This window comes from Ascaphus truei, unplaced genomic scaffold (genome assembly GCF_040206685.1).
Source record: "Ascaphus truei isolate aAscTru1 unplaced genomic scaffold, aAscTru1.hap1 HAP1_SCAFFOLD_340, whole genome shotgun sequence".
NCBI classification, from domain to species: domain Eukaryota; kingdom Metazoa; phylum Chordata; class Amphibia; order Anura; family Ascaphidae; genus Ascaphus; species Ascaphus truei.
The window spans coordinates 186,786-208,237 of record NW_027456399.1 but is presented as its reverse complement, the minus strand read 5'-3'; the positions used below and the strand labels follow the sequence as shown (position 1 = coordinate 208,237).

Genomic DNA, 21,452 nt, shown 5'->3' with positions numbered 1-21,452 from the left:
CATCCAGCTGTAACAATCACACACCCACATCCAGCTGTAACAATCACACCCACATCCAGCTGTAACAATCACACACCCACATCCAGCTGTAACAACCCATCCCACATCCAGCTGTAACAATCCATCCTCACATCCAGCTGTAACAACCCATCCCACATCCAGCTGTAACAATCACACACCCACATCCAGCTGTAACAACTCATCCCACATCCAGCTGTAACAACCCATCCCACATCCAGCTGTAACAACCCACCCTCACATCCAGCTGTAACAATCACACACCCACATCCAGCTGTAACAATCACACACCCACATCCAGCTGTAACAACCCATCCCACATCCAGCTGTAACAATCACACACCCCCACCCAGCTGTAACAATCCCCCCTTCCCCACATCAAGCTGTGACATCCCCCCTGTGACGGTGAAGGGGTTAACCGGGCTCATGAATAAAGGTCAAGCCCACCTGGTTACCCCTGACCCGTGTGGGGAGGGTCCTAGAGTGTTAGCTCTTGGACCGAGATGTTGAAAATGCATTACTGAGACTGTGTGCCACTTTTGCGACATTAAAGATTTCTGTGTGTTTTGCCTTTACTGGGGTGCTGGGATCGGGAGATTTCTAGGCTGTACGTTTCAGGGTGGGTTTGTCGAAGAAAGTCACAAGAATGGGTCTGTGTATCGGAGTTCCAAAGTTATGGGACACCCCAAAAGTTGTATCCGGGAATTGAGTGAGATTCTCTGATACAGCCAAGCACATTACTCCACCAAACTCTGACTCTGAAAGGGAGCCTGGACAGCGGGTGGGTGCAGAGGTGCCAGATTGGCGCATGGCCCATTACAGACTTAGAAAAGGTGCCCTCCCGGCTTTACAATACTGGCAAATCGGTGATTGGCTGGCAGGGAAATTCCCACGCTCTGATAGGCTGTAGAGGTTGGTGAATGAGAGCCTAAAAGCCTTAAGAGAGCTTGCAGCCAATAGGAGCGCAGATTCCAAGCGCCAAACCAACAGCGGCAAATTCAAAGATGCTCTGTGCATCAGGGGCAACGCTCTCCAGCTGTGAGACTGGCACACACAGAGGAGCTAAGTACAGCCGTCGGACCAGCCCCGCGGGGAACCTCCATGGAGAGATCTGCACTTGTCATCCAGGAACCAGCAGCGGAGACAGAGGGACATTAGATTGCACCGGTCGGGATGCAGTCCAAAGATGTCCGGCAGAAGCATCTGCGCACAATGACCATCGGAGATCGCCAAGCAGCCGGCTTGCTCGACTCCGGTGCCACTGTTACCCTGGTCCGACCTGATATGGTCCGGCCAGAGGATTTGCTCCCGGGCACCGGGATGTAAGTGACCATGCCAGACGTAGACCGCAGTCCATCCAGGTTACCCAGGTCTTTCTTGATTGGGGTGCCGAATGTGGCATGAGGGAGGTGGGGGTATTGCCCGGGTTAGATGCTGAGGTCCTCCTTGGCAATGACTTGGGGCATGTAACATGCGTTTTTACGGCAGAGCTGGCTCCTGTTGCAGCGATTACCAGGAGTTAGTCAACGGGTTTACCGTCCCCCCACAATTGGGACCAACAGTTCCAGAGGTCCATGAGGAAACCAGGCAGGTAAGCCAGGCTGAGTCGTGACAGTGCGCCGACTTACCTTCCCCTTTACCTGTTCCCTGTTCCCCCAGACTTAGAGACTAAGGAAGGGTGGCCAGAATTAGGGACACCGTTTAGGGATGCGGTGAAGTCTTATCCCAGCTTTGAGGGCATGAGGCTCCTGGCCTCTGAGTCTAACTCGGGCAGTGAGTAAGAACGGTTCTCATGGCACCGCGGGCTCTTATATAGAGTGCAGATGGCTATGGGTCTAGATAGGGTCTGGACGGGTAGACGACAGTTAGTGGTACCCAGGGAGTATAGGCACCAGTTGTTACTGGTATCCCACTAGCTGGGCATCAGGGGGTCACTCAGACGAGAGCCCGGCTGTTGCAGCGTTACTACTGGCCGGGGGCATCAGGGGCAGTGGCAGATTTCTGCCGCTCCTGTGATGCCTGCCAGCGAGTGAGTAAGGCGGGTTATCGGGTGAGGGCGCCCCTGAACCCGTTACCGGTAATTGGGGTACCTTTCCAGAGGGTAGCTATGGGCATAGTGGGTCCTCTCATGATCCCCAGCTGGACGGGCAAGCGTTACATACTCACGGTGGTGGATTTTGCCACACGGTACCCTGAGGCTGTAGCGCTTGCCACCATCGATTCTAGGGCAGCAGCAAAAGAATTGTTAGTGATTTTCACTAGAGTAGGTTTCCCTAGTGAGATTCTAACCGATCAAGGGTCGCAATTCATGAGTTCATTGTTAGTTTCTCTGGGATGCGTGCGAGGTGAAGCACCAGCGCAGGACCCCTTGCCACCCCCAAACCAACGGACTATGCGAGAGGTTTAATGGTACCCTGAAGCAGATGCTCCGAGCTTTTATAGAAGCTGAAGGGAAGGACTGGGAGATTCACCTGCAGCACTTGCTGTTTGCGTACCGAGAGGTACCGCAAGAATTTACCGGGTTCTCTCCCTTTGAGCTGCTATATGGTCGCAGGGTACGTGGACCTCTGGACCTATTCCGTGAGGGATGGGAAGGGGAGACTTCCAATACTGATGAACTTCTACAGGTGGAGTAGACAGCACTCACTTAAATTAAGTAGGATATGCAGGATGCCTCTGTGTCTGTGCGGAGTCCGTACTTGAAAGTCTCAGAGATGCCAAGGTGTTAGAACAGGAGGGTACTGCAGTTCTGCATGAGTACCCGCATTCTGGGCTGACACAGGGCTATCCGGCCACCATTTGCCAGAGCCCAGACTCTGTGGAGCCTGGACAGCGGGTGGGCTCAGTGTGGAAAAAGGCAGAGGTGCCAGGTTGGCGCATGCCCTTTACAGACTGAGAAAAGGCGCCCTCTCGGCTTTACAATACCGGCAAATCGGTGATTGGCTGGCAGGGAAATTCCCACGCTCTGATAGGCTGTAGAGGTTGGTGAATGAGAGCCTAAAAGCCTTAAGAGAGCTTGCAGCCAATCAGGAGCGCAGATTCCAAGCGCCAAACCAACAGCGGCAAATTCAAAGATGCGCTGTGCTGAATAGACGCGAGCCGGCTTCAAAGATTTTGAACTTTTGAAAAAGTTTCTAAGTCCCGCTTTTGAGAACGTCGCGGTCGCATCTGGCATTGCGCCCAAAACAGTACCAGGACTTTTGAGAGTAACTACCGGTCATTGGAAAGTGCTCCTAAGAGGTCATCTTGGTGAATTTCGGTCCAGAAACGGATTTATTCGTTAGTCCTTTTCCCAGTAAGTGTGTTAATCTTGTGACTTGTGTTACATTGTGTATAAGTCTTTTCGTGAAATAACTTACAATTTATTTTACCTCCTTGTTTTGCTCAATCAATGATCCCGGTATAAAAAGGTGTTAATAAACCTGGTCTCCCGTGACAATCCCCCCCCAACACACATCCAGCTGTTACAAGCACCCCCCCCCCACATCCAGCTGTAACAATCACCCCCCACACACACATCCAGCTATAACATCACACCCGTCCACACATCCAGCTGTGACATCACAACCGTCCCCACATCCAGCTCTGACATCACACCCGTCCACACATCCAGCTGTGACATCACAACCGTCCCCACATCCAGCTGTGACATCACACCCATCCCCACATCCAGCTGTAACATCATACCCGTCCCCACATCCAGCTGTGACATCACACCCATCCCCACATCCAGCTGTGACATCACACTCCTCCCCACATCCAGCTGTGACATCACACCCATCCCCACATCCAGCTGTGACATCACACTCATCCCCACATCCAGCTGTGACATCACACCCATCCCCACATCCAGCTGTGACATCACACTCATCCCCACATCCAGCTGTGACATCACACTCATCCCCACATCCAGCTGTGACATCACACTCATCCCCACATCCAGCTGTGACATCACACTCATCCCCACATCCAGCTGTGACATCACACTCATCCCCACATCCAGCTGTGACATCACACTCATCCCCACATCCAGCTGTGACATCACACTCATCCCCACATCCAGCTGTGACATCACACTCATCCCCACATCCAGCTGTGACATTACACTCATCCCCACATCCAGCTGTGACATTACACTCATCCCCACATCCAGCTGTGACATCACACTCATCCCCACATCCAGCTGTGACATCACACTCATCCCCACATCCAGCTGTGACATCACACCCATCCCCACATCCAGCTGTGACATCACACCCATCCACACATCCAGCTGTGACATCACACTCATCCCCACATCCAGCTGTGACATCACACTCATCCCCACATCCAGCTGTGACATCACACTCATCCCCACATCCAGCTGTGACATCACACTCATCCCCACATCCAGCTGTGACATCACACCCATCCCAAAATCCAGCTGTGACATCACACCCATCCCCACATCCAGCTGTGACATCACACCCATCCCCACATCCAGCTGTGACATCACACTCATCCCCACATCCAGCTGTGACATCACACTCATCCCCACATCCAGCTGTGACATCACACCCATCCCCACATCCAGCTGTGACATCACACTCATCCCCACATCCAGCTGTGACATCACACCCATCCCCACATCCAGCTGTGACATCACACTCATCCCCACATCCAGCTGTGACATCACACTCATCCCCACATCCAGCTGTGACATCACACCCATCCCCACATCCAGCTGTGACATCTCACTCATCCCCACATCCAGCTGTGACATCACACCCATCCCCACATCCAGCTGTGACATCACACTCATCCCCACATCCAGCTGTGACATCACACCCATCCCCACATCCAGCTGTGACATCACACTCATCCCCACATCCAGCTGTGACATCACACTCATCCCCACATCCAGCTGTGACATCACACTCATCCCCACATCCAGCTGTGACATCACACTCATCCCCACATCCAGCTGTGACATCACACTCATCCCCACATCCAGCTGTGACATCACACTCATCCCCACATCCAGCTGTGACATCATACCCATCCCCACATCCAGCTGTGACATCACACTCATCCCCACATCCAGCTGTGACATCACACCCATCCCCACATCCAGCTGTGACATCATACCCATCCCCACATCCAGCTGTGACATCACACTCATCCCCACATCCAGCTGTGATATCACACTCATCCCCACATCCAGCTGTGACATCACACTCATCCCCACATCCAGCTGTGACATCACACTCATCCCCACATCCAGCTGTGACATCTCACTCATCCCCACATCCAGCTGTGACATCACACCCATCCCCACATCCAGCTGTGACATCACACTCATCCCCACATCCAGCTGTGACATCACACCCATCCCCACATCCAGCTGTGACATCTCACTCATCCCCACATCCAGCTGTGACATCACACTCATCCCCACATCCAGCTGTGACATCACACTCATCCCCACATCCAGCTGTGACATCACACTCATCCCCACATCCAGCTGTGACATCACACTCATCCCCACATCCAGCTGTGACATCACACTCATCCCCACATCCAGCTGTGACATCACACCCATCCCCACATCCAGCTGTGACATCACACTCATCCCCACATCCAGCTGTGACATCACACCCATCCCCACATCCAGCTGTGACATCACACTCATCCCCACATCCAGCTGTGACATCACACCCATCCCCACATCCAGCTGTGACATCACACTCATCCCCACATCCAGCTGTGACATCACACTCATCCCCACATCCAGCTGTGACATCACACTCATCCCCACATCCAGCTGTGACATCACACTCATCCCCACATCCAGCTGTGACATCACACTCATCCCCACATCCAGCTGTGACATCACACTCATCCCCACATCCAGCTGTGACATCACACCCATCCCCACATCCAGCTGTGACATCACACTCATCCCCACATCCAGCTGTGACATCACACCCATCCCCACATCCAGCTGTGACATCTCACTCATCCCCACATCCAGCTGTGACATCACACTCATCCCCACATCCAGCTGTGACATCACACTCATCCCCACATCCAGCTGTGACATCACACTCATCCCCACATCCAGCTGTGACATCACACCCATCCCCACATCCAGCTGTGACATCACACTCATCCCCACATCCAGCTGTGACATCACACCCATCCCCACATCCAGCTGTGACATCACACCCATCCCCACATCCAGCTGTGACATCACACTCATCCCCACATCCAGCTGTGACATCACACCCATCCCCACATCCAGCTGTGACATCACACTCAGCCCCACATCCAGCTGTGACATCACACCCATCCCCACATCCAGCTGTGACATCTCACTCATCCCCACATCCAGCTGTGACATCACACCCATCCCCACATCCAGCTGTGACATCACACCCATCCCCACATCCAGCTGTGACATCACACCCATCCCCACATCCAGCTGTGACATCACACCTGTGCACTAAGATCAGAAACAGCTTAAAATGAAAACACTGAAAGAAAATAAGAAGCAAAATAAAAGGATGGTGGGCAAGGGGACTCACACGGAGGCGCGGCCCCTGCGGGGGGAGGCGCGGCCCCAGCGGGGAGACTCACACGGAGGCGCGGGACTGATGCGGGAAAACAAAACTGCAACTGAACAGCTCGAAAAACAAACTGAAAAACAGAAAGAAAACGGATGTGGAAAATCATCAACTTAAAAGTGAAGAAATGCAGAGAAACCTCCCACCCCCAACACCGAGAGCCCCCCAACACCGAGAGCCCCCCAACACCGAGAGACCCCCCCCCCCAACACCGAGAGCCCCCCAACACCGAGAGCCCGCCAAACACCAAGAGCCCCCCAACACCGAGAGTCCCCCCAAACACCGAGAGCCACAGAGATCTCCCCCACAAGAATCCCTCCACACGAGAGCCCCAAACAGCTCCCCCCTGAGAATCCCTCCCCCGGAGAGCCCCCGATAGGGAGTATAGGGGGGCGATAGGGAGCATAGGGGGGAGGGATAGGGAGCATAGGGGGGTGATAGGGAGCATAGGGGGGGGGGATAGGGAGCATAGGGGGGGGTGATAGGGAGCATAGGGGGGTGATAGGGAGCATAGGGGGGTGATAGGGAGCATAGGGGATGATAGGGAACATAGGGGGGTGATAGGGAACATAGGGGGGCGATAGGGAGCATAGGGGGGGATAGGGAGCATAGGGGGTGATAGGGAACATAGGGGGGCGATAGGGAGCATAGGGGGGGAAGGGAGCATAGGGGGGCGATAGGGAGCATAGGGGGGTGATAGGGAGCATAGGGGGGGATAGGGAGCATAGGGGGAACGATAGGGAACATAGGGGGGCGATAGGGAACATAGGGGGGCGATAGGGAACATAGGGGGGCGATAGGGCACATAGGGGGGGATAGGGAGCATGGGGGGGATAGGGAGCATAGGGGGAGGTGATAGGGAGCATAGGGGGGGTGATAGGGAGCATAGGGGGGGCAATAGGGAGCATAGGGGGGATAGGAAACATAGGGGGAGGCGATAGGGAGCATAGGGGGGCGACAGGGAGCATAGGTGGGGTTATAGGGAGCATAGGGGGGGATAGGGAGCATAGAGGGGGATAGGGTACATAGTGGGGGGGATAGGGAGCATAGGGGGGATAGGGAGCATAGGGGGAGACGATAGGGAGCATAGGGGGGGATAGGGAGCATAGGGGGGGGTAGGGAGCATAGGGGGGCGATAGGGAGCATAGGGGGGGGGGGGATAGGGAGCATAGGGGGGCGATAGGGAGCATAGGGGGAGTATAGGAGGAGTGATGGGGAGTATAGGAGAAGCGAGCGATAGGGAGTATAGGGGGAGTATAGGAGGAGTGATGGGGAGTATAGGAGAAGCGAGCGATAGGGAGTATAGGGGGAGTATAGGAGGAGTGATGGGGAGTATAGGAGAAGCAAGCGATAGGGAGTATATTGGGAGTATAGGAGGAGTGATGGGGAGTATAGGAGGAGCAAGCGATAGGGAGTATAGGGGGAGTATAGGAGGAGTGATGGGGAGTATAGGAGAAGCGAGCGATAGGGAGTATAGGGGGAGTATAGGAGGAGTGATGGGGAGTATAGGAGGAGCAAGCGATAGGGAGTATAGGGGGAGTATAGGGGGAGTATAGGAGGAGTGATGGGGAGTATAGGAGAAGCAAGCGATAGGGAGTATAGGGGGAGTATAGGAGGAGTGATGGGGAGTATAGGAGGAGCAAGCGATAGGGAGTATAGGGGGAGTATAGGGGGAGTATAGGAGGAGTGATGGGGAGTATAGGAGAAGCAAGCGATAGGGAGTATAGGGGGAGTATAGGAGGAGTGATGGGGAGTATAGGAGGAGCAAGCGATAGGGATTATAGGGGGAGTATAGGAGGAGTGATGGGGAGTATAGGAGGAGCAAGCGATAGGGAGTATAGGGGGAGTATAGGAGGAGTGATGGGGAGTATAGGAGAAGCGAGCGATAGGGAGTATAGAGGGAGTATAGGAGGAGTGATGGGGAGTATAGGAGAAGCAAGCGATAGGGAGTATAGGGGGAGTATAGGAGGAGTGATGGGGAGTATAGGAGGAGCAAGCGATAGGGAGTATCGGGGGAGTAGAGGAGGAGTGATGGGGAGTATAGGAGAAGCTATATGACATAACAATTGGATTCAGTGGATTACCAAAACCTTTTGAAACTTACCTCCTCGCATGACAAATAGAACTGACCCCACTGGCTCCATGCGAGTGGACATGACAAATAGAACTGACCTCACTGGCTCAATGCGAGTGGACATGACAAATAGAACTGACCCCACTGGCTCCTTGCGAGTGGACATGACAAATAGAACTGACCCCACTGGCTCCATGCAAGTGGACATGACAAATAGAACTGACCCCACTGGCTCCATGCGAGTGGACATGACAAATAGAACTGACCCCACTGGCTCCATGCGAGTGGACATGACAAATAGAACTGACCTCACTGGCTCAATGCGAGTGGACATGACAAATAGAACTGACCCCACTGGCTCCTTGCGAGTGGACATGACAAATAGAACTGACCCCACTGGCTCCATGCAAGTGGACATGACAAATAGAACTGACCCCACTGGCTCCATGCGAGTGGACATGACAAATAGAACTGACCCCACTGGCTCCATGCGAGTGGACATGACAAATAGAACTGACCCCACTGGCTCCATGCGAGTGGGTAACAGCTCATACATGCCCTGCCTGGTGTGGCACTCACACACGATAGTGCCCACGCAGACCCACAGAATGAGACCTGGATTACAGTAATGTATTCATGCACAAGTCTCCGCAGAGGAACTGCGCAGCAAGGAGGATATACAGGAACTGCGCAGCAAGGAGGATATACAGGAACTGCGCAGCAAGGAGGATATACAGGAACTGCGCAGCAAGGAGGATATACAGGAACTGCGCAGCAAGGAGGATATACAGGAACTGCGCAGCAAGGAGGATATACAGGAACTGCGCAGCAAGGAGGATATACACCGTCTCACAGCCTGCTGGGACCTTATTATTTAACCCCTGTATGACCTTCCAGCAGCGGAAGGGTTAACAGCAGACTGTAATATGTATCTCACCTGGCACCAATAATTACCTCAAATGTCCATGGGTTAGTGTGTGTGTGTGTGTGTGTGTGTGTGTGTGTATACAATGCGACACAGTGCTGGTTAATGTACGTGTGTGTGTGTGTGTGGTGATACAATGCGACACTGTGCTGATGTGTGTGTGTGTGTGTGTGTGTGTGTGTGGTGATACAATGTGACACTGTGCTGGTTAATGTACGTGTGTGTGTGAGTGAGTGTGTGTATACTAACACAATGTGTCCCTGTGCTGGATAAAGTGTGTGTGTGTGTGTATACTATTACAATGTGTCCCTGTGCTGGATAAAGTGTGTGTGTATGTATACTATTACAATGTGTCCCTGTGCTGGATAAAGTGTGTGTGTGTGTGTGTGTGTACTATTACAATGTGTCCCTGTGCTGGATAAAGTGTGTGTGTGTGTGTGTGTGTGTGTGTGTGTGTGTGTGTGTGTGTGTGTGTGTGTGTGTGTGTGTGTGTGTGTGTGTGTGTGTGTGTGTGTGTGTGTGTGTGTGTGTGTATATACTATTACAATGTGTCCCTGTGCTGGATAAAGTGTGTGTGTGTATGTATACAATTACAATGTGTCCCTGTGCTGGATAAAGTGTGTGTGTGTGTGTGTATATGTGTGTGTGTATGTGTGTACTCACACAATGTGTCCCGGTGCTGGGTAAAGTGTGTGTGTGTGTGTGTGTGTGTGTGTGTGTGTGTGTGTGTGTATATGTGTATGTGTGTATGTGTATACTAATACAATGTGTCCCTGTACTGGGTAAAGTGTGTGTGTGTGTGTGTGTGTGTGTGTGTGTGTGTGTGTGTGTGTGTGTGTGTGTGTCAGGGTAAATAAAAGCCACCAGCTATATGCCTGGCAGACCTATGTCTAGTCTGCAGTGCAGCAGTGACTAGGTTAACTTCAGCTGGGAACCTCAGGACAATTAGTTGGATCCCAGCTGCCTAATCAAGGTGTGTTAAAACCCAGGCTGTAGACACATGGGGCTGGCTGTTCAGGAGAGAGGAGATTACTGATAGAAGGTCTGTCTTTTTGTATGCTGTCTGAAGCAGGGAAATCCCCTGAAACTCTGGAGAGAGAACAGCTTGATTCAAGGTCTGTTTTGCAATGTACATGTTTTATGGACTGTTGTGTTTACTATGCTGAAGCGAAGCTATTTTGTTTGCCATCCTGAAGACAAGGAATTTTGTTTTGTCTGCTGAAGAAAAGCTATTTTTGTTTTGTGTGCTGTATAATTTAAGGCTAAATAAATAAGCCTTATCAAGAAAACCCCGCGTGTGTAGTTGCATGTACCCTGCAACAGTGTATATGTGTGTGTGTGTGTGTATGTGTATGTGTGTATGTGTGTATGTGTATACTATTACACTGAGTCCCTGTGCTGATGTTTCTCTCCAGCTCTTGGTAATATCAGTGATATTGTCGCACGTTCTCACTCACATCTGGGTTTGTACATTTGGTCTCAGTTCTGGACAAGGAAGTTCCCCCCTCCCCAGCCAACCCCACCTCTCCCCCTCCCCAGCCAACCCCACCTCTCCCCCTCTCCACCCAACCCCATCTCTCCCCCTCCCCACCCAACCACAACTCTCCCCCTCCCCACCCAACCACAACTCTCCCCACCCAACCACAACTCTCCCCACCCAACCACAACTCTCCCCACCCAACCACAACTCTCCCCACCCAACCACAACTCTCCCCACCCAACCCCACCTCTCCCCACCCAACCACAACTCCCCCACCCAACCCCACCTCCCCACCCAACCACACCTCTCCCCCTCCCCACCCAACCACAACTCTCCCCACCCAACCACAACTCTCCCCCTCCCCACCCAACCCAACCTCTCCCCTCCCCACCCAACCACAACTCTCCCCACCCAACCCCACCTCTCCCCCTCCCCACCCAACCACACCTCTCCCCCTCCACACCCAAGAACACCTCTCCCCCTCTCCTCCCCACCCAACCACGCCTCTCCCTCACTTCAGCTGATTCTTTGTCACGCGGCAACTCCCCCCATACTCACCGGCCGGACCTCCCCCGTTGTGTTGGTGTATTGTCGAGCCAGACCAAAGTCCAACATGTAACATTTCCGGTAGGTTGAAGGCAGCCGTCCCATGGCGAAATTAGACTGAGAAACAAACAGGACAGGGGTTTAACACCGCCACACGCCCCCAACACAACACCCCCCCCCCCCAACACCGTACAACAAGCCGGGAAACGCTACAGCCCAGTGAGAGCCTGGAGGACCACACTGGGAACCATCTTTTCTCCCCCGAAACCTCTGTCCAGGGTCTACATCCCCATCATACAACACTGGGACACCTTCAAACTACTCCATGGCCCTTCCTGGACTCCCCATAGGCCTCGAAGCCACAGATGGTCGCCCACTCCAACCCGCCTTCATCACTCTACAAGCCAGACTTGTCGTCTTGCAGGCCGACAGAGGCCATTCCGAGAGCATACAACTAGATGCCATTCCCCCTAGGTGGACATCATCTTAGGACTACCATGGTTCCAGCTACATAACCACCACATCGATTGGACAGGAGTCTTACCTATCCGATGGGGCACCCAGTGTCAAGGAAGGTGCCTGACTCCTTCCAGGGGCCTAGCAGGAGTGCTACTACCGGAATCAGGGAATCAGCTGCCTGAGATCTACAAGGAGTTCAGGGACGTCTTCGACAAGAAGCAAGCCGAGGAAATACCACCCCATCGCCCCTACGACTGTCCTATAGACCTCCTGCCCGAAACCACTCTTCCCAGGGGGGCCTCTTACTCAATTTCACCAAACCTCAACCACCTTCTTGGGATACATCATATCCAACACAGCCATGGATCCGGCCAAGGTCAAAGCAATCATAGATTGGCCTCTATCCCTCAAGGCTGTGCAGAGATTCCTCGGGTTCGCAAACTATTACCGGAGATTCATCCTAGGTTTCACTTTGGTGGTGGCACCCATTACGGCGCTAACACAAAAGGGAGCCGATCCAGCGCAGTGGTCACCAGAGGTGCGGGGCAGTCAGTAAGAAAGGTTTAAGGCGGGAGAGGGCTTTAGATACAAAGGGAGTAGAGAGAAGACATCCTTGACCAGAACGCCAGAGTTGTGATGGTGCATAGCGAGAAATTAGGGCTGAGATGTAAGAAGGGGCAGAAGAATGTAAAGCTTTAAAAGTGAGGAGGAGAATTGAGTGTGAGATACGTGATTTAATCGGAAGCCAGGAGAGGGATTTCAGGAGGGGAGACGCGGAGACAGATTTAGGAAAGAGTAGAGTGATTTTGGCAGCAGCGTTTAGGATAGATTGTAGGGGAGACAGGTGAGAGGCAGGAAGGCCGGGCAGCAGGAGGTTACAGTAATCAAGGCGGGAGAGAATGAGGGTCTGAGTCACTAAGTTTTAGCAGTCGAGTAACAGAGGAAAGGGCGTATCTTAGTTATATTGCAGAGGAAAAAGCGACAGGTTTTAGAGACGTTTTGAATGTGAGAGAGGAGCAAGTGTGACCCATAAGCTTGGGCTACTGGATGAATGATGGTAGTTCCAACAGTAATGTGGAAGGAGGTAGTAGGGCCAGGTTTGGGAAGAAGTATGAGGAGCTCTGTTTTTGTCATGTTAAGTTTAAGTCGGCGGAGGGCCATCCAGGATGATATAGCAGAGAGACATTCAGAAACTTTGGTGTGAGGTGTAAGGGTGTAAGGTCGGGGGTTGAAAAGTAGATTTGTGTGTCGTCAGCATAGAGGTGATATTTAAACCCAAGAGATGTGATTAGGTCACCTAGAGAAAGTGTGTACAGGGAAAAAGAGAAGAGGTCCCAGGACAGCCCTGGGGTACCCCCAAAGAGATCGATAGAGGAGAAGGTGTTAGCAGAAGAGACACTGAAAGTACGATGGGAGAGGTAAGAGGAGATCCAGGATAGAGCTTTGTTCCGAATACCAAGAGTATGGAGAATGTGAAGGAGAAGAGGGTGGTCCACAGTGTCAAATGCTGCAGAGAGGTCGAATAATATGAGCAGAGTGTAATGACCTCTGTCTTTGGCAGCATGGAGGTCATTAGTTATTTTAGTGAGGGCTGTTTCCGTGGAGTGAGCCGTGCGGAAGCCAGATTGTAGAGGGTCTAGGAGAGAATAGGTGGTGAGAAAGTGGAGCAAGCGAGAGAATACAAGACGTTCAAGGAGTTTAGAGGCAAAAGGCAGGAGGGAGACAGGTCGATAGTTAGAAAGACAGGTAGGGTCAAGCTTGCTGTATTTGAGTAATGGTATGACTGTTGCATGCTTGAAGGTAGAGGGAAAGGTACCAGAGTAGAGGGAGGTGTTAAATATGCGTGTGAGCGTAGGGATTATAGTAAGAACAAGATGTTTTAGGAGATGGGAGGGAATGGGGTCAAGAGGGCAAGTGGTAGAGGGAGAAGAGGAGATCAGTAGTGATACATCCTCCTCTGTGACAGTGGAAAAAGAGTCAAGGAAGGCGGGAGGAGAGTTAGGAAGAGGTGTAGGATGGGAGGAAGAAACAGAGGGGATGTTCTGACGAATGAATTCCACCTTTTCCTTGAAATAGTCAGCAAAGTCCTGAGGTGAAATGGAGGAAGAAGAGGCAGCTGAGGGTGGTCTGAGTAGAGAGTCAAAGACAGAGAAGAGTCAGCGTGGGTTGGATTTGTGCGTGTTGAGTACTGAAGAAAAGTAGGCTTGTTTAACTTGTGAGAGGGCAGAGTTGAAACAGGATAGCATACATTTGTAGTGAAGGAAGTCTGCGAGAGTATGAGATTTCCTCCAGAGGCGTTCAGAGGAACGAGTGGAGGAACGCAGCATGCGCGTGTGGGAATTTAGCCAGGGTCTAGGGTTAGAAGGGCGAGGGCGGCAGAGAGAAAGCGGGGCATGTAGATCAAGAGACGAGGACAAGACAGAGTTGTAGTTCCTGACCAGGTTGTCAGGGTCTGTAGCAGAGCTGAGAAAGGACAGGTAAGAGCGTAAAGTGGACTCAAAGTCAGGCAAGTGAATAGAGCGCAGGTTTCTACAGAACCGGGGGGTAGATGGAGGTGGAGAAGGGGAGAAGCTAGATAGAGAGAATGAGATGAGGTGATGGTCAGAGAGAGGAAAAGGGGAAATGGAGAAATCGGAGAGAGAGAAGTTTTTAGTGAAAACCAGGTCTAAGTAGTGGCCATCCTTGTGGGTGCTGGCTGCAGTCCACTGCAACAATTGACATATTTATGATAGTACATCACCTTGGGTAACTATAGAGACTTTGGTCTCTAGTAACCTATGACAGTCACATGCTGTAGAATTAACCCTCATAGACACCACCAATTGGTGTATTTCCCACGGCCAAGTTCTAACTATATCTGTAAAAGACAGAGACATAGTATGTGTCATGATATAGTTTTCCCCACTGAAGTGGTCTCCCTGTAATTTTTATGGAGTATGTGCTCCCTTTGTATATATGTTCAATAAAAGATTTTAGTTCATTATATTAGTGAGTGGCTATATAGGGATCAAAACCCTAGGATTGAATCTTTCCAAGCCCTCAATTGGTCATAGCGAGTGCACATAGGGACCTTTGGTTGTTTTCAACCCCCACCTGTTCTCAATTTCCTATCCCTGTATGCCCCCTATATTATCCTTCAAATGTAAATTAATATATATGGAGAGCGGTAGTACTCTCATTACGTTGTACAGCCATGAGTCCAGGTTCGCACCTAGCTATGCAAACTTCTTTATGGCCAATTGGGAAACAGACAAAATATGGTCCGAGCATCCCTATGGTGCGAACCTGGTCCACTGGAGACGGTATATAGACGATGTTATGTTCATCTGGAAAGGGAGCGAGCAAGATCTTAACACTTCGTGCAGTATATTAATAATAACAATGTAATTTGTTGTTCACCTCCCATTGGAGCCAAAAAGAGATCCATTTTTTTATTGAACCATTTATGTTGAAGACAATGTTCTTAAGACAAAAACCTTTTTTTTTTTTAAAAGTTAATTCGATATTTAACAATAGAAACAGGATAGCATACATTTGTAGTGAAGGAAGTCTGCGAGTGTGAGATTTCCTCCAGAGGCGTTCACAGGAACGAGTGGAGGAACGCAGCATGTGCGTGTGGGAATTTAGCCAGGGTCTGGGGTTCACGTGGCTACCTGATGACCTCACCTCAAAGCGTTTTGACAAAGGTTGTGAGGCAATTAATAAATTGTGTTATTTGATGTTCTTTAGTTTTCATATCACATATGCTTTTGTCACGTGAAATACTGACATATCATGCATTTGCCACATGTTTTGTTCAGTGTATGTTTACATATTTTGTTTGTATGGCCGGCTTTCACTTGTATCCGATTGAGATCCAGATTGGCTGTAGGTAAATATCTCTTTTGTAATTAAGACCGGCCTTAGCAACCATAAGACCAATCTTTGTATGTTTAGTATTATCTTCGATTAACACATTATTAACTGGTGTTTGCCTCTAATGAGATATAGTATGGCTATTTCGTACATATATTACCCTGATGAGGTGACATTGCATTTTGCACTTACCTTAAATTAATTAAAATTTAATAAAATATATTTAACTTTATTAAGAGGTTTATCTGGTTGGCGAATTATGAACATCTTTATCTATATTAATATTTAGAGGTTCAAATCTCTGCATTATTATCTTTGCTTATCTTTGCTGATGTACAGTTTACTCTGAGATAATTACATTTTACTTGGAATCCTTAGATACTTTTGGTATTACTGTTTAAGACTTAAAGACCTTAGCACTTAACAGTGAATAAATGTAGATTCGCCATATATATTATGGCTGTATCTATCTATTCTTTAATATCATTATCACTTTAGTTGCTGTTTAATATTATTATTCATATGGCTCATATGGTTCTAATATGTCTAATAATGCTTGTCTGTCATCTCGCAATGAGGTTTGATTGATTATTACTAATAATTTCTATATACTCTATTTTGATGATTTTGAACTACTATGGGTTATAATATTGTATGTCAATATAAGATTATTTATTGCTGTAAACGTTGTGTCTTGTTTTATGGTTGTATGCTTGCTATGTTGTAAACTAATGGGAAGGCTGAATGTGACACCTCCCCAGACCAGTGTGTACCGATCTTATTGGTTAGCTGGCTGTACTTAGTAAACACCAATGAGTAGAATGGCTACCCCCTGATGAAGTGTCCCACGTGACACGAAACGCGTAGGAGTGCCAGTACATGCTGGGTAGTAGTGTGACTACGCGATACGCCCAACAGCGTTCCCACCACTGCAGGAACTTTCACACGGAGATGCCGGTCTAGAGATTCCCCTCGGCTTCTATCATCTGCTATTCGGAGAGGGGTTTTCTGCCCAGATTACGGACGTCCCGGTTGTGGAGTTTACAAGCTTGGTGTGTTAGTTACAGTTACATAGTTACATAGTAGATGAGGATGATAAAAGACGTACGTCCATCAAGTTCAACCTATGCTAAATTTAGACAACAGATACTTTATCCTATATCTATACTTATTGATCCAGAGGAAGGCAAACAAAAAACCCCATTAAGGGGGGAAATTAATTCCTTCCTGACTCCAAGAATTGGCAATCGGATTAATCCCTGGATCAACATCCTTCCCATGTATACTTATTTGGTATATCCCTGTATACCTTTCCCATCTAAAAAGATGTCCAACCTTTTTTTGAACAAATCTATTGTATCTGCCATCACAGTCTCCATGGGTAATGAATCCCACACTGTAACTGCCCTTACTGTAAAGATCCCTTTCCTTTGTTGCTGGTGAAATTTCCTTTCCTCCAACCTTAAGGGATGGCCCCGAGTCCTTTGTACTGCCCGTGGGATGAATAGTTCTTTTGAAAGCTCCTTGTATTGTCCCTGAATATATTTGTATATAGTTATCATATCCCCTCTTAGACGCCTCTTTTCTAATGTAAATAAATCTAATTTAGCTAGCCTCTCCTCATAAGTTAGAATGTCCATCCCCTTTATTCATTTGGTGGCTCTTCTCTGCACTCTCTCTAATTCCATAATGTCGTTTCTTAGGATTGGTGCCCAAAATTGTACTCCATATTCAAGGTGTGGTCTTACTAGTGCTTTGTAATGGGGCATAATTATGTTTACTTCCCTTCCATCCAATGCCCGTTTGATGCAAGATTAGATCTTGTTTGCCTTTGCAGCTACTGCATGACATTGGGCACTATTGCTAAGCCTGCTGTCTACAAGCACTCCTAAATCCTTCTCTATCAAGGATTCCCCCAATATATCCCCATTTAATTTGTAGGTCGCCTTTTTATTCTTGCATCCCAAATGCGTAACCTTACATTTATCTGTATTAAACCTCATCTGCCATTTACCTGCCCCCGTTTCCAGTCTCTCCAAGTCCTTCTGAAGAGAAATGACATCCTGCTCTGATTCTATTACCTTACACAACTTAGTATCATCAGCAAATATGGAGACTTTGCTCTCGATGCCAACCTCAAAGTCATTAATAAACAAGTTAAAAAGCAGGGGTCCCAGTACCGATCCCTGAGGTACTCCACTCACGACTTTAGCCCAACCTGAATCTACGTGATCGTATTTTTATTGTAAGTTGTGTACTTTTTAATATATGCTCATATAAATTTATGTATTTTTTGCACTTTTGGTGATTTTTTCTCTTTTTTTGCGCCCCCATTCCTTTTGTCCATAAGACCAACCCCCTGATGAAGCGTCATTGACGCGAACCACGTTGAGGTGAGGTCATCAGGTAGCCACGTGACGCCGGATGTCCAGAAGCTACCACCATCCCCCTATCTCCACGAGGACGCGAACTCCAACCCAAACCCTATTCACCGCGTGTAACATCTTGCTGGGTGGGTCGGATTCCTAATTGGACCGTGAGCTTGTGGGGTTTTTTCATCTGTTCCCGTGGCAGTTTCCTCGTGGATGTGTGGATGATTGGATCTACATGATTCTATTGTATTATGTAAGTGCCATTTAGTCTTTTTTTATACATTTTATTGAATTAAGACTTATTGTGTTTTTCTGTTTTGTGCCCTTTTTTGTTTTATATGTTGCGGGCTAACCCCGCCGATCACGGGCGAAAAAGAGCAGCAGGGGGATAGCTACCCAGGTCTGGAATCAACGGGGATTGTTTTGGGACCTTTCTATACACACACACACAGTCATGTGAACTAGAAAGGGCACCCTCTCTGAATTCCATGGTTTTACATATCAGGACATAATAACAATCATCTGTTCCTTAGCAGGTCTTAAAATTAGGTAAATACAACCTCAGATGAACAACAACACATGACATATTACACCGTGTCATGATTTATTTAACAAAAATAAAGCCAAAATGGAGAAGCTATGTGTGAAAAACTAAGTACACCCTTACTGCTTCTATAGGAATTAAGATGCTAAGTAGCAGACAGGTGCTGCTAATTAAATGCCCATGATTAATTGATCAGCAAGTGTGACCACCTCTATAAAAGCCAAAGTTTTAGCAGTTTGCTGGTCTGGAGCATTCAGCTGTGTGTTAACACAATGCCAAGGAGGAAAGACATCAGCAATGATCTTAGAGAAGCAATTGTTGCTGCCCATCAATCTGGGAAGGGTTATAAGGCCATTTCCAAACAATTTAAAGTCCATCATTCTACAGTGAGAAAGATTATTCAAAAGTGGAAAACATTCAAGACAGTTGCCAATCTTCTCAGGAGTGGACGTCCCAGCAAATTCACCCCAAGGTCAGACCGTGCAATGCTCAGAGAAATTGCAAAATACCCAAGAGTTACATCTCAGACTCTACAGGCCTCAGTTAGCATGTTAAATGCTAAAGTTCATGACAGTACAATTAGAAAAAGACTGAACAAGTATGGTTTGTTTGGAAGGGTTGCCAGGAGAAAGCCTCTTCTCTTTAAAACGAACATGGCAGCACAGCTAGGATTGCAAAGTAGCATCTGAACAAACCACAAGACTTCTGGAACAATGTCCTTTGGACAGACGAGACCAAAGTGGAGATGTTTGGCCATAATGCACAGCGCCACGTTTGACGAAAACCAAACACATCATATCAGCACAAACACCTCATACCAACTGTCAAGCATGGTGGTGGAGGGGTGATGAGTTGGGCTTGTTTTGCAGCCACAGGACCTGGGAAACTTGCAGTCATTGAGTCGACCATGAACTCCTCTGTATACCAAAGTATTCTAGAGTCATATGTGAGGCCATCTGTCCGACAGCTAAAGCTTGGCCGAAACTGGGTCATGCAACATGACAATGATCCCAAGCACACCAGCAAATCTACAACAGAATGGCTGAAAAAGAAAAGAATCAAGGTGTTACAATGGCCCAGTGAAAGTCCAGACCTCAACCCGATTGAAATGCTGTGGCTGGACCTTAAGAGAGCTGTGCATAAACAAATGCCCGCAAACCTCAATGAACTGAAGCAACGTTGTAAAGAGGAGTCGGCCAAAATTCCTCAACAACGATGTGAGAGACTGATAAAGTCATACAGAAAACGATTACTTCAAGTTATTGCTGCTAAAGGTGGTACTACAAGCTATTGAATCATAAGGTGTACTTAGTTTTTCACACATGGCTTCTCCATTTTGGGTTTATATTTGTTAAATAAATCATGACACGGTGTACTGCGAACACCATCATATATATACATTCACACACTCACACATATATATACACACATACATATAAATACACATATACACATATACATACATACACACACAGCACTGCGAACACCATCATATATATACATTCACACACTCACACATATATATACACACATACATATATATATATATACACACATATACACACATACATATATATATACATACATACATACATACACAGCACTGCAAACACCATCATCGCTAAGTAAGAACCACATAACATGTGGGTATATTCCCATGTAGATGTAGCTTCCCCTGGCGTGGCCCTTCGCGGTGACTCCTGTGGAGTAGCCTGCGGCGTGGCCCTGTGGCGTGGCCCCTGTGGCATGGCCCTTCGTGGTGACCCCTGTGGAGTAGCCGTTCGCGGTGACCCCTGTGGAGTGACGCCTGCAGCGTGGCCCTGTGAAGTGGCCCCTGCGGAGTGGCACCTGTGGCGTGGCCCTGCAGAGTGGCCATTCGCGGTGACCCCTGTGGAGTGGCCCTGCGGCGTGGCCGGGTACTCACGGGTTTGATATCACGGTGCAGGAAGCCCACAGAGTGAATCGATTCAATGGATTCCAGGATCTGTTTGCCGAGACGAAGCGTGGTGCTCATGGTGAAGGTTCCACGAGGCTGACTGCGCCGTAGATCCGCCAGGTTCCGACCCTGCCGGTAACGTCAGGGAACAGTATTATAGGGGCGCACCGCTGGCACAAGCGCGGGGGGGGGGGGTTTCTCTCACTCCGGGTTGGTTTCATGGATTAGATACAGGCATCAGTTTAACATGTGACCAGTCATACAAACGTGCTCACAGCTATGCGTGTCGGTAACACTGTGACGCCAGAAAGCATTGATTTGCCAACCCCATCAGCCATGAGATGGTTAATTACGAGTGTGATAAAGATTCCCAGTGCCTAAAACGTCTCTGTGCGGCACCGCACCTACCCATGTCAGCTAAGGGACAGGTATTCATTTGTCGCTTAAAATTAGGATGACAGTCATATTTAATCTTGTTCCTTCCGCCATGAGATACCTCTCCCCTCCTACCTCACTCCCTGCATCTCATTATACCTCCCGGGCCTGATTTATACACCTGCTCTCTCACCTACTCCTCATCTCCTCCAATACCTGGGACCTCTCCCCTCCTACCTCACTCCCTGCATCTCATTATACCC

The 21,452-nt window shown here is 49.1% G+C and overlaps 1 protein-coding gene across 1 annotated transcript in view; it reads right to left on the bottom strand.

The window, feature by feature from the left end:
- Window positions 1–21,452, bottom strand: part of TTBK1 (tau tubulin kinase 1) — a 358,558-nt gene that overhangs the window by 175,452 nt on the left and 161,654 nt on the right. Inside the window, exons 5-6 of the mRNA XM_075583603.1 lie at window positions 20,803–20,943; window positions 11,661–11,765 (exon numbers count right to left, since the gene is read on the bottom strand). Coding sequence (XP_075439718.1) covers window positions 11,661–11,765; window positions 20,803–20,943 — 246 coding nt within the window. The remainder of the gene's footprint in view (window positions 1–11,660; window positions 11,766–20,802; window positions 20,944–21,452) is intronic.